Source organism: Arachis duranensis, chromosome 3 (assembly GCF_000817695.3).
Source record: "Arachis duranensis cultivar V14167 chromosome 3, aradu.V14167.gnm2.J7QH, whole genome shotgun sequence".
Classification (NCBI taxonomy): domain Eukaryota; kingdom Viridiplantae; phylum Streptophyta; class Magnoliopsida; order Fabales; family Fabaceae; genus Arachis; species Arachis duranensis.
In genome coordinates, this window is record NC_029774.3 from 122,780,461 (window position 1) to 122,802,034 (window position 21,574).

Sequence of the window (21,574 nt, forward strand, 5' to 3'; positions counted from 1 at the left end):
TACAATGAAATGGGAATTAAATTTACATTCTACACAACTTAAACAGTCACACGATCCGGGTAAAAGCACGAGGTGTCATACACACCTCATGCAAGCTGTGTAGAATATAGATTCAATTCAATTTCTGCTTAACACAACCGTGCAAAAATCACAAGCTTGTCGCAAGAGTTGTTTTGCCGGGCTCTTGGAATAGCATTTGCCATGATAAAAGGGACATGTTTACCAGCTGATATTTAAGAACTTACACCCAAATGAAGCACCATATAGATGTCGGAGAAGTTTCTATGTTAAGATGTCCATGTAAACGAATCTTTCATAATTCGATAGTTTGGCACACCATTTTTCTTCAAGATATACATACTAGTCCACATAGGTTGAACATGTCATGGTTTGCAATGGAGATACATACTTGAGATAAGTCATTTGCTTCTTTCCAACTACTAACACACACTGATATCATACAATAACAAATTCACAAGAAAGCTCGTTCAAATAATGGGCAACAGATGGATAATGGAGTTACCCATAATTGCCAAACAGGAGAATTTCATTCACCCCAACTGAATATAATACTAATACCCTATTGGCTTGTGAGCAAATGCAAGCCAGACTACTGATGCGCTCTTCTGTACAAAACCTGAAATCTAGATAATTAGACATTACAGTACAACAACAACATAAATGTGTTAATAATAACAAAGGAAGGGCCACAAGACGTATCAACAAAAAGTTTCACTTAACTGATCAGTATTCATCAGAGTCCTCAGATGTTACATCAGAGTCGTCTTCTTCCTCTTGTTCTTCAATTTCATCAATTCTGACTGATCTGGTTGCAGACATCTTGCTCATTGCTACAGTTTTACTTGCTCTCTGCGAACGACTTCGGACAGTTTGTTGGGTAGCAGGAACAGCAAAAGCAGGTGAATATTCATCAGAATCATCGTCCTCAATCCTTACCCTTCTCCTAGAAACACGGGTTCTAGTCGAGGCTGCAGCTGGTGTTTGTGGCATAGCAACAGAACCATCTAGATCTAGGTTGAAGTCAATTTCCAATTTACCTTCAAAAAAGAAAAGTGGCAGAAGGAGCATGAGTTAACACTTCTTTTAAGTTTTAAAACTGCCTAATACAATGCCCTTGGTCAGATAAGATAGTAAGATAGTGAATAGGCAAATAAGGAATACAAATGAGCATATTAAAAACCATACACACAATGTAGACATCTAACATGAGGAAAGAAAAAATGTATTACCCAAAATGAGATTCACTTCATCTTGCAAGAACTCCTGATCTGGCTGCCTATCTGCTGTCATGAGATGCTCAGCCAGGCGGTTCAATTCTTTTACAAGATCCTTCTCTGTGGATACACATTCAACCGTACGACTTAGAAGTCTCCTCATCAACTTTATTGGCCCTTGTTCCGATAACCGAAATTGAAGCAATGCAAGTATTCTACAAAGTGCCGATACATATGACTTCTCAGCAGCTGTCTTCTTCGAGTGAAAGCTTGTGACCTAAACAAGGTTAGACAGTGAGAGAACAGGAGGACAAAGAAGAATTTATGCAATACTCTCACTAAGCCATCAAATATGAAATCCTTTTATGCCATTTTCATTCATCAAGTTATAGTTTTCCCTTCAGTCTATTGAATACCACTGAACTCGACTAGCTTTAGAAAATATTGATGGCTATTGGATTTTGAGCATTAAACATCATCAAAAGCATCAGTCAGTTGGAGTAGTTTTGATATATCCTATAAACTTGCTAATTTCTTGTAGTTTACGGGAGAGCCTTCATTAGAATTTTCACATCCTTAGACCTAGTTTTTCACTAGGGTAGATTAATTTCCAAGGAAAGAAAAAAATATACTTTTGCTTATTAATATTTAAGACAATGTATCTCACTAGTAGCGTTTCATGCAAAGGTGCAGCCCTCATGTCATGGTAGGTGAAGAATTCTAGCACTACCAACACAATTAATACAAAGCTGCAGCCTTAATATGGCATGCTACGTGAACAAAGACAAGTCTTAGCATATATTAAACTAACATCAAATTTAAGGACTCGTACCTCTATGGCAATGCGTAGTGCAAGACCCTCCTCACCACAATCAAACGGAACCTCTGAACAACGATCAATGATTTGTGGCATTTCTGTACTTCCATTTTCACTCTCTGGTTGAGTCTCTTTAACATATAAGGGAACCTGCATCATCTGCAGCATGAAACGTGAAGCTTGAACTGCGCGCTTACGCATCTGGGACACCATAAAAGAAGATCCTCCTGAATTGCCATAAATTCCAGGCCACATTGAACGCATTACTGGAATGAAAGCCTTGGATATGCAACTCTGCATTATTGAAACAATAACCAGGGCATTAGTCACGACATTCAAAAGTTACGCAAAAAATAAAGAATGATATTTAATTTACAGCACCAAAGATATGATTTGTCACTATGCTTGCCTTATGATTAGCACAGAGACATGGGTAGTGCTCAAAAAACACAGACAAGCATTGCTTCAACCTGTCCAAAGAGTGAAAAAGAATCTCGATTAGCTACCAGCACAGGACAGGAATAGTACAAAATGGGAAAGGGAGACTAGAAGAACAGTTACAACCTCTGCAGATGATCCGACACATCCCTGAAATATAAGTAAATGAGCTTAGATAAAATCACAGGATGCAAAGAAGGCGATATGCTTGGATAGTTGTTACTCAGGAGAAGAATTTTTGCAAACCCCTCTCCAAGAACGGCATGAACACATTCATCTTCATTGCCAGTTAAAGAATCAGCCCAGTCATCATTTTCAAATCCACCAAATAAGAGATCAAGCGTATCGACATCCAAATCCCGTTCCAAATCAGAAAAGTTCACAGGACTAAAACTCCTCTTTTCAGAGGTAATCTTGGATGATATATGGGGATTTAACACCCTGTCGACTTCTTGAGGGCCATGCCACATCCCAAGATCAATTAACGCTTTACAGGCCTCTACACTAATTGGATGTGGACCTTTGATGTATGAAATTCTCAACTGTTTCAGAAGTTCTGCACGTGGTTTCCTCTCCAAAAGCCCAAAAAGGCCAAGGCATCTGACAGCAATCCTTTGCACATCCAAGTGAGCATGTTTGGCCTGTGCGTTTCATGTAAACAGTAGTAGGTACTTATAAACCAATGCAATAAAGCAAGATCTACCAGTATTTGATTATTTGGAACACAAGGCCATTTTCTAAATAGCAAGAAATTGTTCATAGCACAGTTAATTCCTATTTATACATTACCAAGTTCATATATAATTTGATTTAATAAACGTCAAATCAATATTTAGTACTATAGCTATCATAGTTCGTTCAGGCATGAGGAATGGAAGTAAAGAAATTGCATGAATGAATGAGCTATTCAACTATATATTCACAATAGAGAATAGATTCCTAGCTTCATTTTAATAGTATTTTTGCACGTCATACTTCTCACCATTTTAACACCTTTATTATTCTTGAAAGGGATCAGTCCAATTCCTGAACATAATAGAGTGTTATAGAGTCATGCAAGTGAAGAACCACACGCAAGTATCATTTCTAGCTGTTATAAAGTGGCTCAAACATGCATGTTAACGGGGAGATATGATTATGAAACAAATTTTTACCCCGGCGAGCAGTAAAGACTGGAGTAGTTCATCTGGTTCAATAGCCTTGCCCTGAAGCAAGCGCATTGACTTTGCATGTCTCAGCAAAAGGCCAATAAGAGAAAGACAGTGCATCCACTGCACATAATCTGCTGTCCTCTCCCTACAAGGTTGAGCTAGCTCTTCTATGATAGCAAGAACAACTTCTTCAAATTCACCAAGTGCAGCATGGACTTTCCTTGCCAATCTGGCCACTGCTTGAGCCCAATCATTGTCTCCACCAAAACTTAATCCATCTCCAATGACAACCACGTTCCCTTCATTATCAATCTCATGCTCAGGAGGCTTGTGCAGCAGCTCCTGCAGAAATGCACTAGCAGACTTCCTATTTGTAGCATCAGAATAATTGAACATGGCACCAAGCAGAAGTAGCTGCCGGCATGTAAAACGATGAATTGATCCTGATGATGTATGTTAGATCAAGAATTAATTTGGTGTACTATTACTACTAGAATCAACCACAAATTCATACTCACCAGCATTAATATGAGCTCTGACCAGGTCTATATAATCATCAACTGTTGCAGGAAGAATTTTTTCCAGAAGGTCATTTTTGTCTGATGCTTCAGCTGCATAAACTTCTGCCTCGGTGCCCATTGTGGCTGCGGCATCAGAGCCTTTGGCCTAATGGGGCACGAATCATTAGTTGTTCGAACATATTTTTGGATATAACCACAAATATGCATTAAACAAAAGTGTGATAAAACATGACTCCACTGCTTTGTTGGGTTGCACTTATAAGATAAGAAGAAAAATAAACTATGCCTTTTAACTCACATGTGCTTCTGACTGCAAATGCTGGCATACAGTTCTCCAGTAAAGAGAAGCCTCTGCTTCTATCAGCTGAATGCTAGGTGCGCAGTGCATAGAATTCCCTACATAATATGATAAACAATAAAGCAAGCTATACAACAGCCAGCAAGGTTTGAACCTAACTATTGTTTTATTAGCGGCTAACTATGAATAGGAAAGTTCTGATATGGCATTCAAGATCAAGAAAACAAATTCCAGGTGTTGTGATATTAGACAGTAACGTACAAGTATAAGATAGAGAAATGGCAACATCTTAGTCACCATGGATTTGACAAAACTATTACATAAATCTTTTCTCAAAACATTTGACCTCATGAACAATTGAACAACATATCAGACATTCATGAAAACTTAAGCTAAGCAATTATCGTCATATGACAAATATATCAATCTATATTTTAAATATTCATAAGTTCATCAAATAGTGACTCAACACTTTACATGAAACATAGAAAACAACTCAAACTTCAAGAAGCTAAGCTCACCATCCTCTGCATCACCAGATGATATATACTGCTGAATGCTTGCACCATTCTGTAGCTTTACTAAATCAGCTTTTAGAAGCGTTTGCATAACAGTCTCACCAACTGATTCATAGGTTTCAACATCAAGAAACTTGAGAAGTTCTAAAGGATCACCGTTACAGCAATTAGTGAGCCATTCATCTCTCAAGAGTTTGAAACATTCTTTCGAGATAGCAACAGATCGGTCAGCAAGTCCTCTCTGAAGAATTACTGTCCTGAGCTTAATGCTACAGAAAGCAGATAAACGAATGGAAAAGGTTAGCAAGCAGTTGTTTCGTAAATTCAAAATGATAAAAATATTTGACAGGACTGCAACTTTTGAAGTAGGATGTCCACCTTTAACAGCTGTAATTATGAATAACATTATAAATTATCAAATTGACTAGGTCAAAGGCATAAGACAAAGTTTATACTAATTGTTATATAGCTGAGTCCCGTTGCTAACTAACCATAGTGTCTAACATTTTAATTACATATGAATTATTATCCACTCGTTTCTTTTTCTTACACATAATATTAGAAAAGTTTGTATTCAAATAGTGTGTATCAATCCATTAGTTTCCGTAGGTGCCAACATATGAAAATTTTCAAAAGACCCTAATACATAGAACATTGGAAGTACAGCAGTTTTTAGCAATTGAATTTTCAGCAGCTGAAGAAATTCCAACGGTGGAACTTACAGCTAAAAGTGAAAACAGCCACAAGTTAGTGGATCTCTGAGGGAGGAAAAACAAATTTATAGTACAAGGTAGAAGGATCAGGATAGAAATAGAATTCTATTACTGAACCGAATTTTACCTTAAGCTTTGAAGAGGAAATTTATTAGCTAAAACACAGTATGCAGCTTTGCGTACAGATTCGCTCACATCCAAGGTGCAATCAATGATAACTTGCGAGGTTGCAGTAGAAGGGGGCAAAGACAACACAATCATCTTGCGAACATCCTGCATGGTTTTCCACAATTAATAGCAGGAAGACCTATATAAAAATAAGATTAAGATGTGGCTAAGATCACAAAATGTTTCATGCAGACATTTTCAATGGATATTCAAAAAATAATTGGTAAGGTAAAGTACTAAATTGGTACCCTACGTTTGGACATAATTCTGTTTTGGTCCTTAAGGTTTAAAATGTCTTATTTGAATCCAAAAAAGTTTCATTTAGCTTCAATTTAGTCCCACCATGAGTATTGATGCATCTACAGTTGATTCTGTGCCTCTGGAGGTTGTACTTGTTCTCCAAATTATCGATCTTGTTCTTATACTGTTGTCATGTAGGACATTCCATTAATTATTTAACTTTGACCTCACGGTGAGACTACATTGAAGCTAAATGAAACTTTTTTGGATTCAAATAAGGCACTTTAAACCTTAAGGACTAAAACAGGATTACACCCAAACGTAAGGGACCAATTTAATACTTTACCCATAATTGGTAACATTTAAGACACTGACAGGTCAGCTAGACTCTAACAAGATGAGATTATCATATTAGCCTATGATTTATAAATCACCAACATGTGATATCTTCCAAATTGAAAGAGGTTCACGATAAGACTGCAAATCCGTGCTAATATGAGGAGCTAATCATCTACAGAATATGGAGCTTGCATATTTGGATGTCTATCTACTGTATCTAAATGCTAGAAGATAAAACAGAAAACTTGATATTGGACAAGGAATATGTAAATATATTCACCGAATCCAGTTGGGGCACTCACCGCATTCTGCTCCAAGGCAAGCTGCTCGAGGAACAAATCGAGGATATCGCTGTTTGCAGTGTCATTCACAAAGCGAGAAAGCGCCCTGATGGCAAATGCGCGCACCCCAGGAATTTTGTCCCGTACCCTCAGCTTCATGCACTCAATCACTTCATCCCACACATCATTACTCACTTCTGCATCATCCGGTAGCAGCAATATTATCTACAAAATCAAATTTCATTCAAATCTTAACAACAATGGAAGTATCAAGAAAATAGTTATTGACCACAGTTGGTGTTTGTTCAATTCCACATACCTAAACTTGAGTCTCATATATTTTGCTTTTTGCAATAATATAATTTAATTAAAAATGATTTCTTCGTGTGAAGTGACTATATTTAGCAGAATTAGAACTCAGAGAATTTGGAGAGTCCGCTCAAAATTTTGCATCTAGCTCAATCACTTTTGACGGTTTTTTTTTTCAGAATTGGAACTCAGAATTTGGAGAGTCCGTTACCTCAGAGACAATCTGGCAAGCACGAAACCTGGCGGTCTTGTTAGCGGAAGGTGCAGCGAGGAGTAGGAACCTGAGGAAGAGGTCGAGGAACTCGTCAGAGTCTGCAGCTGGGTCACGAGCAGCGGCGAAAGCAGAGACGAAGGCAACAGTGCGCTCGGCAGGGGCGAGGCGCCTCTGGAAGTCGAAAAGCGGGGTTAGGGTTTTGGAGAATGCGGAGAAGAAGAGGGAGAGTGAGGAGGACTTGGATCGGAGTAGTGAGAGCTCCTTGAGCTTGCGGTTGTGAGTGGCGTACGAGGCTCGAGCGTCGTTGAGAATTCCGGCTATTTTCTGCTCCAAACGGTTGTTCTCCTCCATTGGTGGTGGTGGTGGTTGAGGATCTGAGTTGTGAATTCTTGACAGGATACCCAGTCGCGATCGGTGAGTTTTGGTTTTGAATTTGAGCGGGAGTCAAAGAGTTTTTCAAACTTATTAGTTTACTTCTTTTTGGTCATTATTTTTTTTTTTTTTGGTGATCTATTACTTTTTCAGTTTTTCTTTTTGTGCAATCAGAAGAGTCTACAAAATATGTTAATGGGCCTGTTCTATAGGGGCCATAGCAGATTGCAGACCCACTTATCTATTACAAAAACGAGAACACCGAGTAAAGGGACACAGTACAAACCAACTTGAGTTAGTAGACTACTCACCTCACTCCTCATTTTAAGCATTGTATTAAGGATTCCAAGCTCACCTTGTATGTATGCAGTAATTTATTAGAAAATACTGTTGACAATAAAAAAACATTTAACTTAATGGAAACAATTTTAAAAGCAATGAATTCCCTAGATTCCAAATTCCAAATAAAGGTCAAATAATATCCCATTCATACCAAAACTGACATATTCGTTAGGTGAAAACCACCTATTCAGGTTCTTTTCCAAAAAATTCCCAAGTAGACCTTTGATTCTCTGAAATGGCCCACCAATAATAATAATAATAATAATAATAATAATAATAATAATAATAATAATAATAATAATAATAACTATTACTTATTATTACCATTGATTTTTTTTTTTCTAACCATTGATTGTGTTATTTGATATTTTCCCACCTAATATTAACCATAGAAAAAACACGAGCATTGGATATACGTACGACAGGTAAGATTTTCAGATCCTAAGCTCTCGTTAAAATGTGGTTTATTTTTTTTTATTAAAAATTGTAACTGTAATAATTATAAATTTCAAAGTGTTGTTAAAAAAATATTTTATTAAAATTCCATGTAAGCACTAGGCAGAGATATTATAAAGCCTAGTGTTCTCAGAACGTTCCAGCATTGAATCAGAGAATTAAAAAAGGGTTCCTGTGAAGCAACATCTGATTTTGAAGATGACAATCATATCAGATCTCATAAACCTTAACCTCTCTGACGTCACCGATAAGGTGATTGCTGAGTACGTATGGTAAGTGTTTGTATCTCTTCTTCTTTTCTTTTCTTTTTAATTGAATTATGTTTATGGATCTTTTTGTTGTTTTCTTAATCATGATAATAATGATATGTTTTCTCTGTGCACTGATGTTCATCATATCATGGACTCTGATCACTCTCATAATCGCCATCTTTTTCCTTTTCTTTTTGGTGATCTCTCACTTGATCTTTCATTTGCACTACATTATACTCCATGCATGCAATGGATCTTTTCTAACATTTCCACTCTCTCCACCCTCCACGAACATTTTGATCCAAGCTTCTTTTTCTCACACAGATATCTTTAACTTTATTGTAGCATTAGGAAAACATCATGATCAACCCCTGTTTTTCCTGAGCCATTTGTTATTTTATTGATTTAATTATTCTTTCGAATTCTATCATTTTTCTGAATTTTGAATTAAGTCTTTCTAATTAAAAAAAGTTTGTAATTAAAATTTTATATTATATAAAAAAATCATTTTGGCTTTTGCTAATTGTTTTTTTATTAACAAATAAAAAATATTCGTAAAATGCTTATTTTTATGTTTGATAGATTGTAAATTATTTTAAAAACAAATAAGATTATTAGTGGTTGATTAAATATTTTTATTTAATATAGAGATTTAATTATAAACTTTTAAGTTAAACAATCTAATTAAAAATTAATTTAATTATTCTGTTAGTTTTATAATTTTATCGAATTTTCAGTTACATTTTGTTTTTAATTGAATTCCTATATCATATTTTTATGGTTAGCAAAATATGGGAATCAAATGAATATTCTATTAAATAAAATAGAATATTCATTCCAAGTGTTAGTCATATTCGTTTTATTTAATATGTTGTTAATTTTAATATTTTCGTCGTTATAGAGACTTAATAATAAATTCTAACATAATATAGAAATTCAATTGAAAGAATAAAAGAATAAGGATTTAATTAAAAATTTGATAAAAGAATAGAAAATAACATTGTAATTAAACTTTAAATTTTTTCATGAAATTGTAAAGAGTACCAAAATCATAAAACCTTGTTTATTTTATTTTTAATTTCATTTTATTTTTGTATTTATTTTTTCTATGTGATCTATGGTAATGTGTCACAATTAGGAAGTTGTTATATGTTGAATTTGAGATTTTCATGTATTTTGTACTTTTGTTTGACGAGAAAACTATGCTGTATATTTTCTTCTGTTTTGACGGGTTCTCTTGGCTAATTTCAGTACTGAGTACACAAAATTTTAATCATTTTAGTATCTCTAAAAGTTGAGTATACAAGAGATTAAAATTTCACTGAAATCTTAATAACATTTTTTTAATTATTTTGTTTGTTTTGTGGCGTGTTATTAGATTTACAAGGCTCAACTATTTTTGTATAGTCGAGACTCGGATCTTGAAACTTTCTCCCATTTGTGATCGAGAATTTTAACTTAGTCTCGGAAAAAAATTGAAAGCCTTTAAAATATAAAAAATATCTTATAATAAAATAGATAGAACTATCAAGTTCAAAATAAGAGGAATAAAATCTAGTGTGTCTTACAATATAATCCAAGCATAAAAAGCACTTAAAATTCAATTAAAATAACTGCACATTACAGCACAATATCGCTATTTCGTTACACCCATAGTATCTTGGTCTATCAACAGAATTGTTACTTAGAGAGAGGCTCCATTCCGTTGATTATTCATTTCGAACATTCACTCATGAGAAACTAGGAAGTATAGGAACCTTGATTGTATTTGATTGTTTGTTTCCATATCCGGAAAAATAAATGTTCTGCTCACCCTTGTTTGGTTGTATATTGCGGTGTTTGCTTTGTATTCGTTGTTACAAACTTATTACTACAACTAGTAAATAAATGGTATAATCACCCCACTTTCATATACATTAGCTTGTTCTCCCTGATTTGTTATCGCAAAACTTTTCCCAATTTGATAGACTCTAAAACCTGCCTTGGTTTTCATTACGCCAGGATTGGTGGGTCAGGATTGGACCTCAGGAGCAAAGCAAGGGTAATTTACTTTTCCTTCTAGGAAAAAAGAACTAAAGAATGTATAATTTTGTTTCCCTTTAATTAATATCATTGTCAATTGCCATTTTGGTATGTAGACGCTCCCAGAACCAGTTAACGATCCTTCAAAACTTCCCAAGTGGAACTATGATGGTTCTAGCACAGGTCAAGCCCCTGGCCAAGATAGTGAAGTCATTTTATGGTATGACCTAATTTTTAATCGTATATTTACCTCAACAAAAATACTAATTGTACATCAAAATCAGTCATCGTATGTTTAACTCGTTTTCAATATATATTTTATATTTTAACATATATTTTACAGTAATAGTTAATTTTGGTAGATACCCAACATTACCCTTAATTGAATATTGATCGTTTTTTTAAATCTTCACAGCCTTGTAATGTTAATGTTAATTTGTTCTTTTTTTCCACAGTCCACAAGCCATTTTCAGAGATCCATTCAGAAGGGGTGAGAACATCCTGGTGGGTTTATTTCATTTGAATTATTTTTTTAATTTTTTTATACCGCATCATCAATATTTCCATTTTCCATATAATATTTATAAGCAGAAATTGTAAATGAATATAGGTTATGTGTGATGCTTACACTCCTGCGGGAGAACCAATTCCCACAAACAAGAGACACGGTGCTGCACAGATATTCAACAATCCTGAAGTTGCTGCTGAAGAGCCCTGGTAGCAAATATATATCAGAATTAAATCACTTTTCTTTGAACTGATAACTAACTGCAACATGGTTTGGAGTTAGGTATGGAATTGAGCAAGAATACACCTTGATGCAGAAAGAGGTTAACTGGCCTGTTGGGTGGCCTGTTGGTGGTTACCCTGGACCCCAGGTATAATAAGCTTTCATTTATTATATGTGTTTCTTTTTCTTACTTTGATTTTCCCTTAGCTTGCTAGTGCTTAATGTGTTTAATTTGTTGCTCTAACAGGGACCATACTATTGTGGTGTGGGTGCTGACAAGGCTTTTGCTCGTGACGTGGTTGACTCCCATTACAAAGCCTGCCTTTATGCTGGCATCAACATCAGTGGAGTCAACGGAGAAGTCATGCCTGCCCAGTGGGAATTCCAAGTTGGTCCTGCTGTTGGTATCACCGCAGGTGATCAATTGTGGATTGCTCGTTACATTTTGGAGGTAGGTAGCATAATGCTAGCTAGTAGCAATAGCAATTATAGTCAAAATTTAAGACCTTTTTTGAAAACTAGTTGTGTTGTATGACAGAGGATCACTGAGGCCGCTGGTGTTCGGCTTTCCCTTGACCCGAAGCCAGTGACGGGTGATTGGAATGGTGCTGGTGCTCACACTAATTACAGGTTGCTTAAACTCTTAAGATTGGATTAAGTAAATGTGTTGAAGGGGTTTTATGCGTGACAATTGCATTGTTGTTATGATTCAGCACCAAGTCGATGAGAAATGATGGTGGGTATGAAGTGATAAAGACGGCAATTGAGAAGCTTGGAAAGAGGCACAGTGAGCACATTGCTGCTTATGGAGAAGGCAATGAGCGACGCTTGACCGGAAAGCACGAGACCGCAAACATCAAAACCTTCTTATGGGTAACTAATAATCACATAACAAGAAAACATGCATGGATTTTGATGATCCTATTATTAACGTTTTATTAAAAAGATAGTTAGATTACTAGACTAAAGAAATTGAATTGATAGCTAAATCTAAAAGTATAGACAACAAAATTATTTTTTTTATTAATTAATCCATGTATTGCATGTAGGGTGTGGCAAACCGAGGTGCTTCCGTTAGAGTTGGAAGGGACACAGAGAAAGAAGGGAAGGGATATTTTGAGGACAGGAGACCAGCTTCTAACATGGATCCTTATGTTGTCACTTCCATGATTGCTGAGACAACCATTCTCTGGAAGCCGTGATTTCTTTATATTCTAAGTGTTAGGACTAGCTAGCATCCGATCCATGCATGTTTTGGACTACAGAAGCTTATGGTTGTTTCCTCTTTTTCATTTAGTGTTTGAAAGGGTATGAACTTTTCATGATAATAATAGGTTTTTTTTCCTCTAAAGATTCTGCTTCAGTTATGATTCTGATTATGCAAACTAGAGTTTCCATCATTACCTCTGGCTGTGATCGCCAAGTTAAATGGTAGTCAAATTTTTTTATCCAGCAGTGTTGTGTTGACCAATATCAACAAAATCACGGTTAGTAAGTACTAAGTAGCACAGCTACACAACGTCATATGTAATTTATTTGGGGGATGCTACCATAAAGTTGCCAATTTCATCTTTTTGTAAAGACGTTTTTTATTTTGAGGTTGTTATTGATTTAAAAGCGTATTATTAAAAGTGTTGTTTAAAGAGAAAGTGTTACCCTTAATCGTTAACTTGGCTCTGATACCAATTTCTTTAATTTCGACTTTTCTTGTAATTCTTCTTTCGAAATTTCTTCGTATTTTGCTTCAAATAATTTCTTAAATTCTCATAAACTTCTTTTACACTTTCTCTTATTTCTAACTATCTTTCTAATTTTTATCAACAGTTTTAATTCTTTTAAGTTGTAATATGGTTTTTCAAGCATTTATAAATTTCCTGATTTAATTCTAATTTGTTTATATTTATTCTTATTTCTATCCTTTTTATTATAAGATTATCAATTTCGATGTGAAGATTGTTTAATTTTCTTTTATACTTCTCTATTTTATTTTTTAATTTTTTCGCTCTTTTCCTTTTTATTTTATTTTCTGGTTTTTCAATCTTTTTATGCCTCATAAATTAGGTAATCTTATTATAGTTTCTAAAATAGTTTTGTTTATCATTATTTATTTTAGAATTTTTGCAAACTCTATCATTGATTCATTACTATTTTCTAGAGATTCTATTAATTTTTCTAGCTCTTCAACTTCTCTTTTTAACTTGTTATAGATTATTTTTAAAGCTTTAAATGCTCTTTGATTTATTTCAGAAAATTGCAAATAATTCAAACGATTTTCTCTTTCAAAGAGCTCTTGTTTCTTATCTTGATAAGTTACATATATTTCTTCCTTATTTATTGTCATAATTTAGTATTTAGAGTTTCATTTAATTTTTCGACCTTTTTTGTTAATTCTTTTATTTCAGAGTTTTCTTCTTTAATTTTTAATTTAGATAAACTTAAAGGACTATTGATTTTAGATTATCTTATTTGAAAATTTGATGAAACCGATCTTTTTTATGGTTTTTTTAATAATAGAACTGGATTTTCAATAGCTTTATATTTTGGTATTTCAATTTTTACAATTTTCTAAAATAATTCATCAACATAAATTCTTTCTCTATTTTTAAATATTATACTATGATGGCTATTTGTTAAAGCATAATTTATTGCATATGTAATTGAAAATGGTCATCATCTTGTTCCATTAAACTTTTTCTATGAAATTTATAAGCTAAACTTATAGATCTACCAAGATTTTTAATTGATAAAGGTATGGCATATCCAAGATGGACATTAAATTTAACATTTACATTTGCCAAGTTTCCATGAACAATTCCAATTACTTGATCTATTGGGTCATCAGTAATTCTTTTGTCACAGATTACTAAACTTATTGGTGAATTAATTCCTTTCATATATGTAGATTTGATTAAAACTTGTATGGTACTAATATGAATCCATCCAATTTTATATCTTTTCTGTTGATCCTTAATTTTCTTAGTCTGTTTACTTAATTCTTCATCATTTATCAAAGCTATTTCAAGTTCTCCATTAGTAGATTTTATTTTTACAGGGCTTCAAGTTGAATTTTTCCATAATATATTATATTTTTCTATTAAAAACTTCTTTTAAAAGACTTTGTTTATTAAATTTTTCATTTGATTTGAGATTTAGTTCTGTTTTTAGAACAACCTGTTTTTCATTATCTAATAAAGCAGTTAATCTATAATAATCAAATTCTTCCGTTAATTCTAAGCTTTCTAAGTAATTCATAACTAAGAGATTAGGACAAAGACATACCTTTCTGGAGAAAAACTTTCTTTATTTAGTATATTTTACATAAGATGTTTTTATCTCCAGAGGGGAGTTTAAAACTATTTTTTCCTAAGGAAATTCTTTTGTCAGACTACAGAATCGCCTCGGCAGCTTCCTCCTTACTCTCCTAGCATATGAGTACTCTTAGCCTTTTGCTTTCTGTTTTCTGATGCCTTCTACAATTGCCTAAGCAATCTATTTATAATGGTTGGGTCTGATGGACAATTCCCATCATTACCCTTCTTATGACGTCATTGCTTACGTCATTGTTTATTATCTTGCACCAGTTACATTGTTGGTGCTCTATGACCTAAGCGCTTACGTCATTATGCAATAATGTTGAGGGATGCTTCAGATGCACTGTCCTCTTCTTTTATCATGTGGGTGGATTCTATTTCATTATTGCTTCCTTCAGATATTTCCGAGGCACATAGCTGGCACTTGTGGTCTTCTCTGTCTTTTATCAAATAGCAAAGATTCCTTTTTATTCCTTCAGGGAGCTTTTCTAAGAGTCCGGATAGATTGTAGAATGCAAATTCAAATTCCACCAAGAGTCTCATCTCTCTTTCTTCAATTTCATTTCTTTTACTGGACACAAGTAGAGTATTTCTGCTTTTATAATTAATTCTTGTGTGAGACTCCCTTGTTATTTTTTGAGTTTTTTCAAAGACCCTTGCTAATGTGCTGGCTAGTCTTCCTTCATGACTGTAGATTGTTAAATCTTGAATTTGATCAATTGGTTAAAAGTTTCTTGGGAAGACGGACATGAATATTACTTGGTGTACTGGAACTAAGCATTCTTCTTCTTCATTAAAAATAGGTTGACTATTTGTAAATTTTAGGGATATATTCCTTGAATTTACATTGTCAATCATATTTTTAAATTTCTTTACTGCATTAACGAATCCTGCAGGAAACTTATTAATAATTTTTAGATCATTAAAAATTAAAATTGTATCAATTAATCCATACTGAAAAAATTGATAAGTGTCAGATGGAGAAGCCTCTGGAAAAATAACCAGCTTTGTTAGCTGTTCTTTGGCAATAGGATAGTATCCCAAACTTGCCCTTTTTTCTTCAGTCCAATTCAGGACTATATTAAGGGTTTCTCTGAAATTTGATCTACAGACCCTTTTTTTTTCCTTGATTTCAGTCCTTGTAAGAATGTTTCTCATTATTCCTGTTCCCTGGGCTTGAATTGGAGCTTTATCTGCTCTTTTTAGGGTTTGCTCTGGATGAAGAGCTTCATATTCCCTAAAGGATTTATTTGCCTCTTCTAGTGTTGAAAATCCTCCTTTATGAACTATCTTTGATTGATGTGTGAATGGTGCTGCTTTTTCCCAAGCATCATATACTCCTTTCATGGGGCCATTATAAATTACATAATATTTTTTGTTTTGTGTGGATTTTTTAATAATTTCAGCAATTGTTTTATTTTCTGAAATTTTTTCTTCACCTGGTTTGTCCACCATACTTAGCTGGCTGAACTCTGATGGTTTTGCTTGTTGTGTTGATTTCATTGTTTCAATGGCCTTCTTGAGGGATTGGATCTGTGTCCTTATTTGCTGACAATGCTTGCATTCTTTGAGTTCTTGATATTTTTGTATTTCTTGATTTAATGTGTTGTACACGAACTTCATTCTCTTGTTAATGTATCTGCAATAATATTTTTGTCACCCTTAATATATTCAATTTTTATTGGATATTATAACAAAAATAATTGCCATCTTACCAATCGTCCATGATTATAATCAACTTTTAAATTATATCGAATGAAACCTGTTAGGTAACTTGAATCTGTCCTTAATGTAAATTCTTTGGATAGTAAATCAATTTTTCATTTTTTAAGAGATTTAATTGCTGTTAGAGTTTTTTTTTTATGAGTAGTATATCTTTGTTCTGTTAGAGTAAAAGTCCCTGAAATATACCTGCAAAGTAATTCCTTTGGGGAATATTTAGAATCTAGTGATTCTTTTTCTTGTTCCAAACTTTTTATAGCTTTCTTATCTTTTAGACATCCTGACTAGGTTATGTCTGAAGCATCTGTTTCTACTATTAAGTAGTCGTTTTCTACTGGAATATAAAGTTCCGGAAGCTTTTCACATAATACTTTGATTTTTTGAATTTGCATACTATCTTTTTCTTCTCATTTTCATTCTTTTTTAGTACTTATTTTTGAAAATAAGTTTTTAGTATATTCTGTTATATTCTTTAAAAATCCTTGATCAGAAATATAATTTATACACCCTAAAAATCTTTGTAATTGTTTTCCATCTTCTATTTTATTAGGAAATAAATTTACCTTTTCTAAAATATTTGGTTGAAGTTTTAGCTTTCCTTGAGTGGATAAAATTAACTCAAGAAACTCTATTTCTTGTCTTGCAATTTTTACTTTCTTTTTGCTAAGAACTAATCATTTTTCTTTACATTTTTCTAAAACTATTAATAATTTTTGAAGATGATCTTCTTTATCCTGCTTTGTGAAAATTAATATATCATCAATGTAAACTAAAATAAATTCATTTAACTCTTTTAGATTTTCTTCCATAAATCTTTGATAGATACATGGGGCTTGCTTTAATTCGAATGGTAAAACATTTCATTCATAGAGTAACACACTTGTTGATTCTTTTGTTGGGCAAGTAAAAGCAGTTAATTTCTTTGTTTCTTCGTCTAAACGAAGTTGTCAATATCCTGATTTTGCATCAAGAGATGAAAACCAAGTTGCTCCTTTGGTTTTTTCTAAAATAGAATCTTTTCTTGGAAGTTTATGAGCATCACCAACAGTTGCTTCATTCATTTTCTTATAATTAATTACCATTCTTCGTTTTCCCCTTTTAATTTCATTATTGTTTTCGACATAAAAGGCTGGAGCCGCATGAGAACTTTTACTTAATCTTATAATTCCTTTTTCCAAAAGATCTTTACATTCTAATGAGAACTTTTCTCTATCTCTTGCGGAATAAGGAATTTTATTTGGAATATTTATTTCTTTTGTAGGATCTTTTAATTTAATGCTTACTAATTCTTTATTTGTATTTTTAATATCTAAAGGATTTTCAGCACAAATTTCATCCAAAAGTTCTTCTATTTCTATTTTAAGATTATTTTTTGGGATATTTATCTGAAAATATAAATTTAAATAACATGTTTCTAATATAGAAAATATTTTAAATTTTAAAATCTTATCTATGGTAGTAGTTGGTATCTTTATACATTTTGATTTTTGATTTATTGAAGAATCGTGTGGAATTTTTAAAACTATATATGTTAATTCTTGAATGAATGGATGATATAACTTTAAGAAGTTATTTCCTGTGATAAAATCCATCCCAGAATCTATCATATATATGGATGGAACAATAAACCTGTAATTTTGAATAAATATTTCAACCATTGCTTTTTGGTCAATTTTATGTATTGATTTGTCAGCTATTCTAACTCTTAATGGTTTCTTTAATTTTTCCAATCAAGTTTTATATTTGTACTAGCAAAGCATTGTGTTGCTCCAGTATCTATGAAAGCATTTATAAACTTTTCTGTTATTTTTATAGTAATAAATGTGGCATTATTGCTCAATCTCTGAGTCTGTTTCTGAGACATATTCAAAAATATAGTCTAAGTTATCATCTGATTCTTCTAATGGTTCTATGAAACAAGACTTAGCAATTTCTAATTGTTTGGTAAGGTCTTTTTTATCCTTTTTTTTGGACGTTCATTTGCATAGTGTCCTTCTTCTTGGCAATACCAACACTTACAATTTTATTTTTTATTTGGCCAATAGTCATTTTTTTATTTTTTGTTTTTATTGTTATTTCTTTTTCTAAAATACCTCTTTTTTCTCCAGTTTGGATAGTATTTTCTTTTTCTAAATTGATATTTTCTTTTTGAGGTATTTCTTCATTATCCTGACAGCAAATTCTAATTATATTTTCAAATCTTTTTTGAGTTGCTTCTTACATACAACGTTCTTTTATTTCCTCTCTTATTACAGAGATTACTCCGCCAAAATTATTTTCAATTGTTCCTCTATTTATTTCTCTTATAAATCTTCCCATTATAAATTCATTAGCAGGGTATGGAAGTTTTGTTATATACATATTAAGATAATGGTTTTTATCTTCCTCTTTTAGTTTATAATAATGTATTATAGATTCACATATATAAGATTCCACATTACATAAATCATATATTTGAATATTAGCTAAATGGTTTTTTGCTTCTTAATATTCTTTATTATAGACTTCTTGTCTATGATCTATAATATTTTTTTCAAAAAATTCTTTATACAGAATCATCATTATATGTAATATCTTATCGTAAACTGTTGTTTTTGTTGCTAATTCTTCTATCATTTAGTTTTTTATTGATGTCATATAATCTCTTACAGTTCCTTTAGTATGAAACCCTATATAATTCCAGATATCTCCTCCAAACAATTCACTAAGTTTTGGATTAGTAAAGGCTTCTAACAAGAAGGAATCCAGTTCTCGAAGATTTCTTTTTCATTATTTTTACAGTCTAAATCGAGCATTCTTTCTCCTTCCGTTTCCTAGATTTTAGGAACGTACTTTGATGGTATTTTTGTATACTTTGAATTTTTATTTATAAATACTTTTTAAAAGCATAATTTTCAAAACCTGTTTCCTATTTAAATTGAGATTGATTATCCTTAGATGTTCCAACTTCATTTTTTATTTGTATTGGAATTGCTGGTTCTTCATCACTTGAATAATCTAGAATGTGTTCTTCATTTTCTATATTTTCAGAATTTACTAATTCTTCTTCTATTTGAAATTCTTGTTCCATAATATTATTTTCTTGAGCCATTTTTAATTGTTTAAAAAGCATTGTAACTTCTTCTAATTTTTCTTCAATATTCATAATTTCAATGGTGGTTTTACTTTTAGTTTTGCTATGTTGGCTATATTTTGAATTTTTTTTCTTTGGGATTCTCTTTCTGAAAATATTTATTTAATATCTGTTTAATTTCATTTATATTAGATTCCTCTTTTTCCTTATTTCTTTGAAATTTTATGGATACTAATATTTCTTCAAGCATATCTATTATAGAATTTAATTATGGGTTAAAAGTATAATAAAGATGTGGGGAATCATTTCCATAGTAGCATTTTTTAGAAATTTCATGTGAAATATACGTTTTTTCAGGTTTTTGAAGTCCTTCAATAAAACTTATATAGTAAAATAAAGATTTTGAGAAAAATTATTTTGTATTGATTTTAAGAATTTGGTGTCATTACAATTAACATTAGTTAAAATCATTAGTTTTTGATCTATTAATTTTGATAATTTAATTATTTCTTCTCTTAAATCTTCTAATTTACTTTTTTTCATTAGGTGACGCTTTTCTCATAAAATACTATGATTTTAAGTGTTATGTAGTTAGAAGTGTGGCTTTTAAAATATATGGTTTAGATTTTGCCACGTAGGCGTCTTTAGAAAAAAGTTATTTTTGAAATCTTTATTTAAGTGGTGCCTAATTTTTGTTGACATACTAGGTGTACGACGAAATCAGCCACAAAAATTGTCACTAGTATAAAATATATGCTGGAATAATATAGATATACGTTGAAAATAAATTAAATCACACATATATTTATATACAAATTTATTGGTGTCTAATTTTAGTGGTTGATTTTGGTGTACAAATAGTATTTTTTTTTAATTGAAAAAATTGTTTAAATATTCTTAAAATATTTTTGTGAGACTAAATTTATAGAAATTCTTTTGCGGTTTATTGCCCAATTATCTTATATCTATCCGAAGGTTGTCACTAAATTTTTAAATGTAAAATAGTTTACCGAAAAAAATGTAAAGTAATTTAAATGTTTTGTTGATGCAATTTAAACATTTTTAATAATTATAGAAAATATTGTTATTATACAGTATAAAAAATAAATTTAAATAATTTGATGAGTATTAAATGCGTCAATTTTATGAATTAAAAGATTGTATTAAATACAAATCAAATGATAGAATAGAAGACCAACGCAAGTTGGCACAGATGGATGAGGGTCTGTGTCCCTTAACCATCTCTCCCGGGTTCGATACTCACTGGAGGATGGGAATGGAGCTTGCTTGCTTGGGAGGGTCGCCCACTTTGTGTGTCTCTGCATGGATACCCTGGTGCAAACCAAAAAAATGATAGAATAGAAGATCACATATAGCTTTTAGTAAATATAAAATATTAGTAGATAAAAATATAAATATATTTTATTTTTATTTAATATATTTTAAATGGATTAATAAATACAGAGTATATCAATATATAAAAAATTATAAAACTTTTTATTCACTAAAATTAATAAATATAGAACAACATTCTTATTATATTATAATTAAATTCGTGTTACAATGTTATTTTTCATCGAAACATATAAAATATAAAATAATTAAATTTTATTTATATTAATTCACAGATGATTATATTCTTTCATATTAAAACTAAAACTATTTTAAATAATTCTTAAAGAAACAATTTAATTATCTGTAAAGTAATAAAATAAATTTTAATTATTTGATATTTTATAGATTGTAATTAATAATAACATTTAATATGAATTTGTTAATATTATAACATATTTTATTGCATAATAATTAATTTTAACGAATAAAAAACATGTATATTCTTTTGTTTATGTATATACTTTATATGTATTTATTTAAAAACAAAAATATTACATTTGTCATTTTAATATATTATATATAAAAAACATTTATTTATTTGTAAATTGATATATTTTATATTTATTAAAATTTATCAATATTTTTTATTTTATAACATTCTTTAATTTTTATTTAATGAATTAAATAGGAGAAATATTAGATAATTATTAAAATTTAT

General features: G+C 31.7%; 2 protein-coding genes across 3 annotated transcripts; one reads left to right on the forward strand and one right to left on the reverse strand.

The window, feature by feature from the left end:
* Positions 1-438: 438 nt before the first annotated feature.
* On the reverse strand, positions 439-7,655 carry LOC107481041 (uncharacterized). 2 transcript variants are annotated; one of them, XM_016101249.3, is made up of 13 exons: positions 7,240-7,655; positions 6,741-6,944; positions 5,819-5,964; positions 4,982-5,247; positions 4,461-4,558; positions 4,160-4,307; positions 3,645-4,084; positions 2,617-3,131; positions 2,462-2,522; positions 2,068-2,346; positions 1,251-1,512; positions 742-1,058; positions 439-637 (listed from the first exon to the last, which is right to left on the reverse strand). In XM_016101249.3, the coding sequence occupies exons 1-12, from the start codon at positions 7,591-7,593 to the stop codon at positions 745-747; spliced, it is 3,087 nt and encodes a 1,028-aa protein (XP_015956735.1). In that variant the 5' UTR covers positions 7,594-7,655; the 3' UTR covers positions 439-637; positions 742-744. The 2 variants fall into 2 exon arrangements, with proteins under 2 accessions (XP_015956735.1, XP_015956734.1); XM_016101248.3 differs by having other exon boundaries at positions 439-1,058.
* Positions 7,656-8,551: 896 nt separating this feature from the next.
* On the forward strand, positions 8,552-12,806 carry LOC107481042 (glutamine synthetase nodule isozyme). The gene is made up of 10 exons (XM_016101251.3): positions 8,552-8,684; positions 10,665-10,704; positions 10,802-10,905; positions 11,141-11,189; positions 11,296-11,402; positions 11,476-11,563; positions 11,663-11,866; positions 11,954-12,045; positions 12,129-12,288; positions 12,465-12,806. Exons 1-10 carry the CDS (start codon positions 8,611-8,613, stop codon positions 12,615-12,617), a joined length of 1,071 nt encoding a protein of 356 aa, XP_015956737.1. The 5' UTR covers positions 8,552-8,610; the 3' UTR covers positions 12,618-12,806.
* Positions 12,807-21,574: the final 8,768 nt, after the last annotated feature.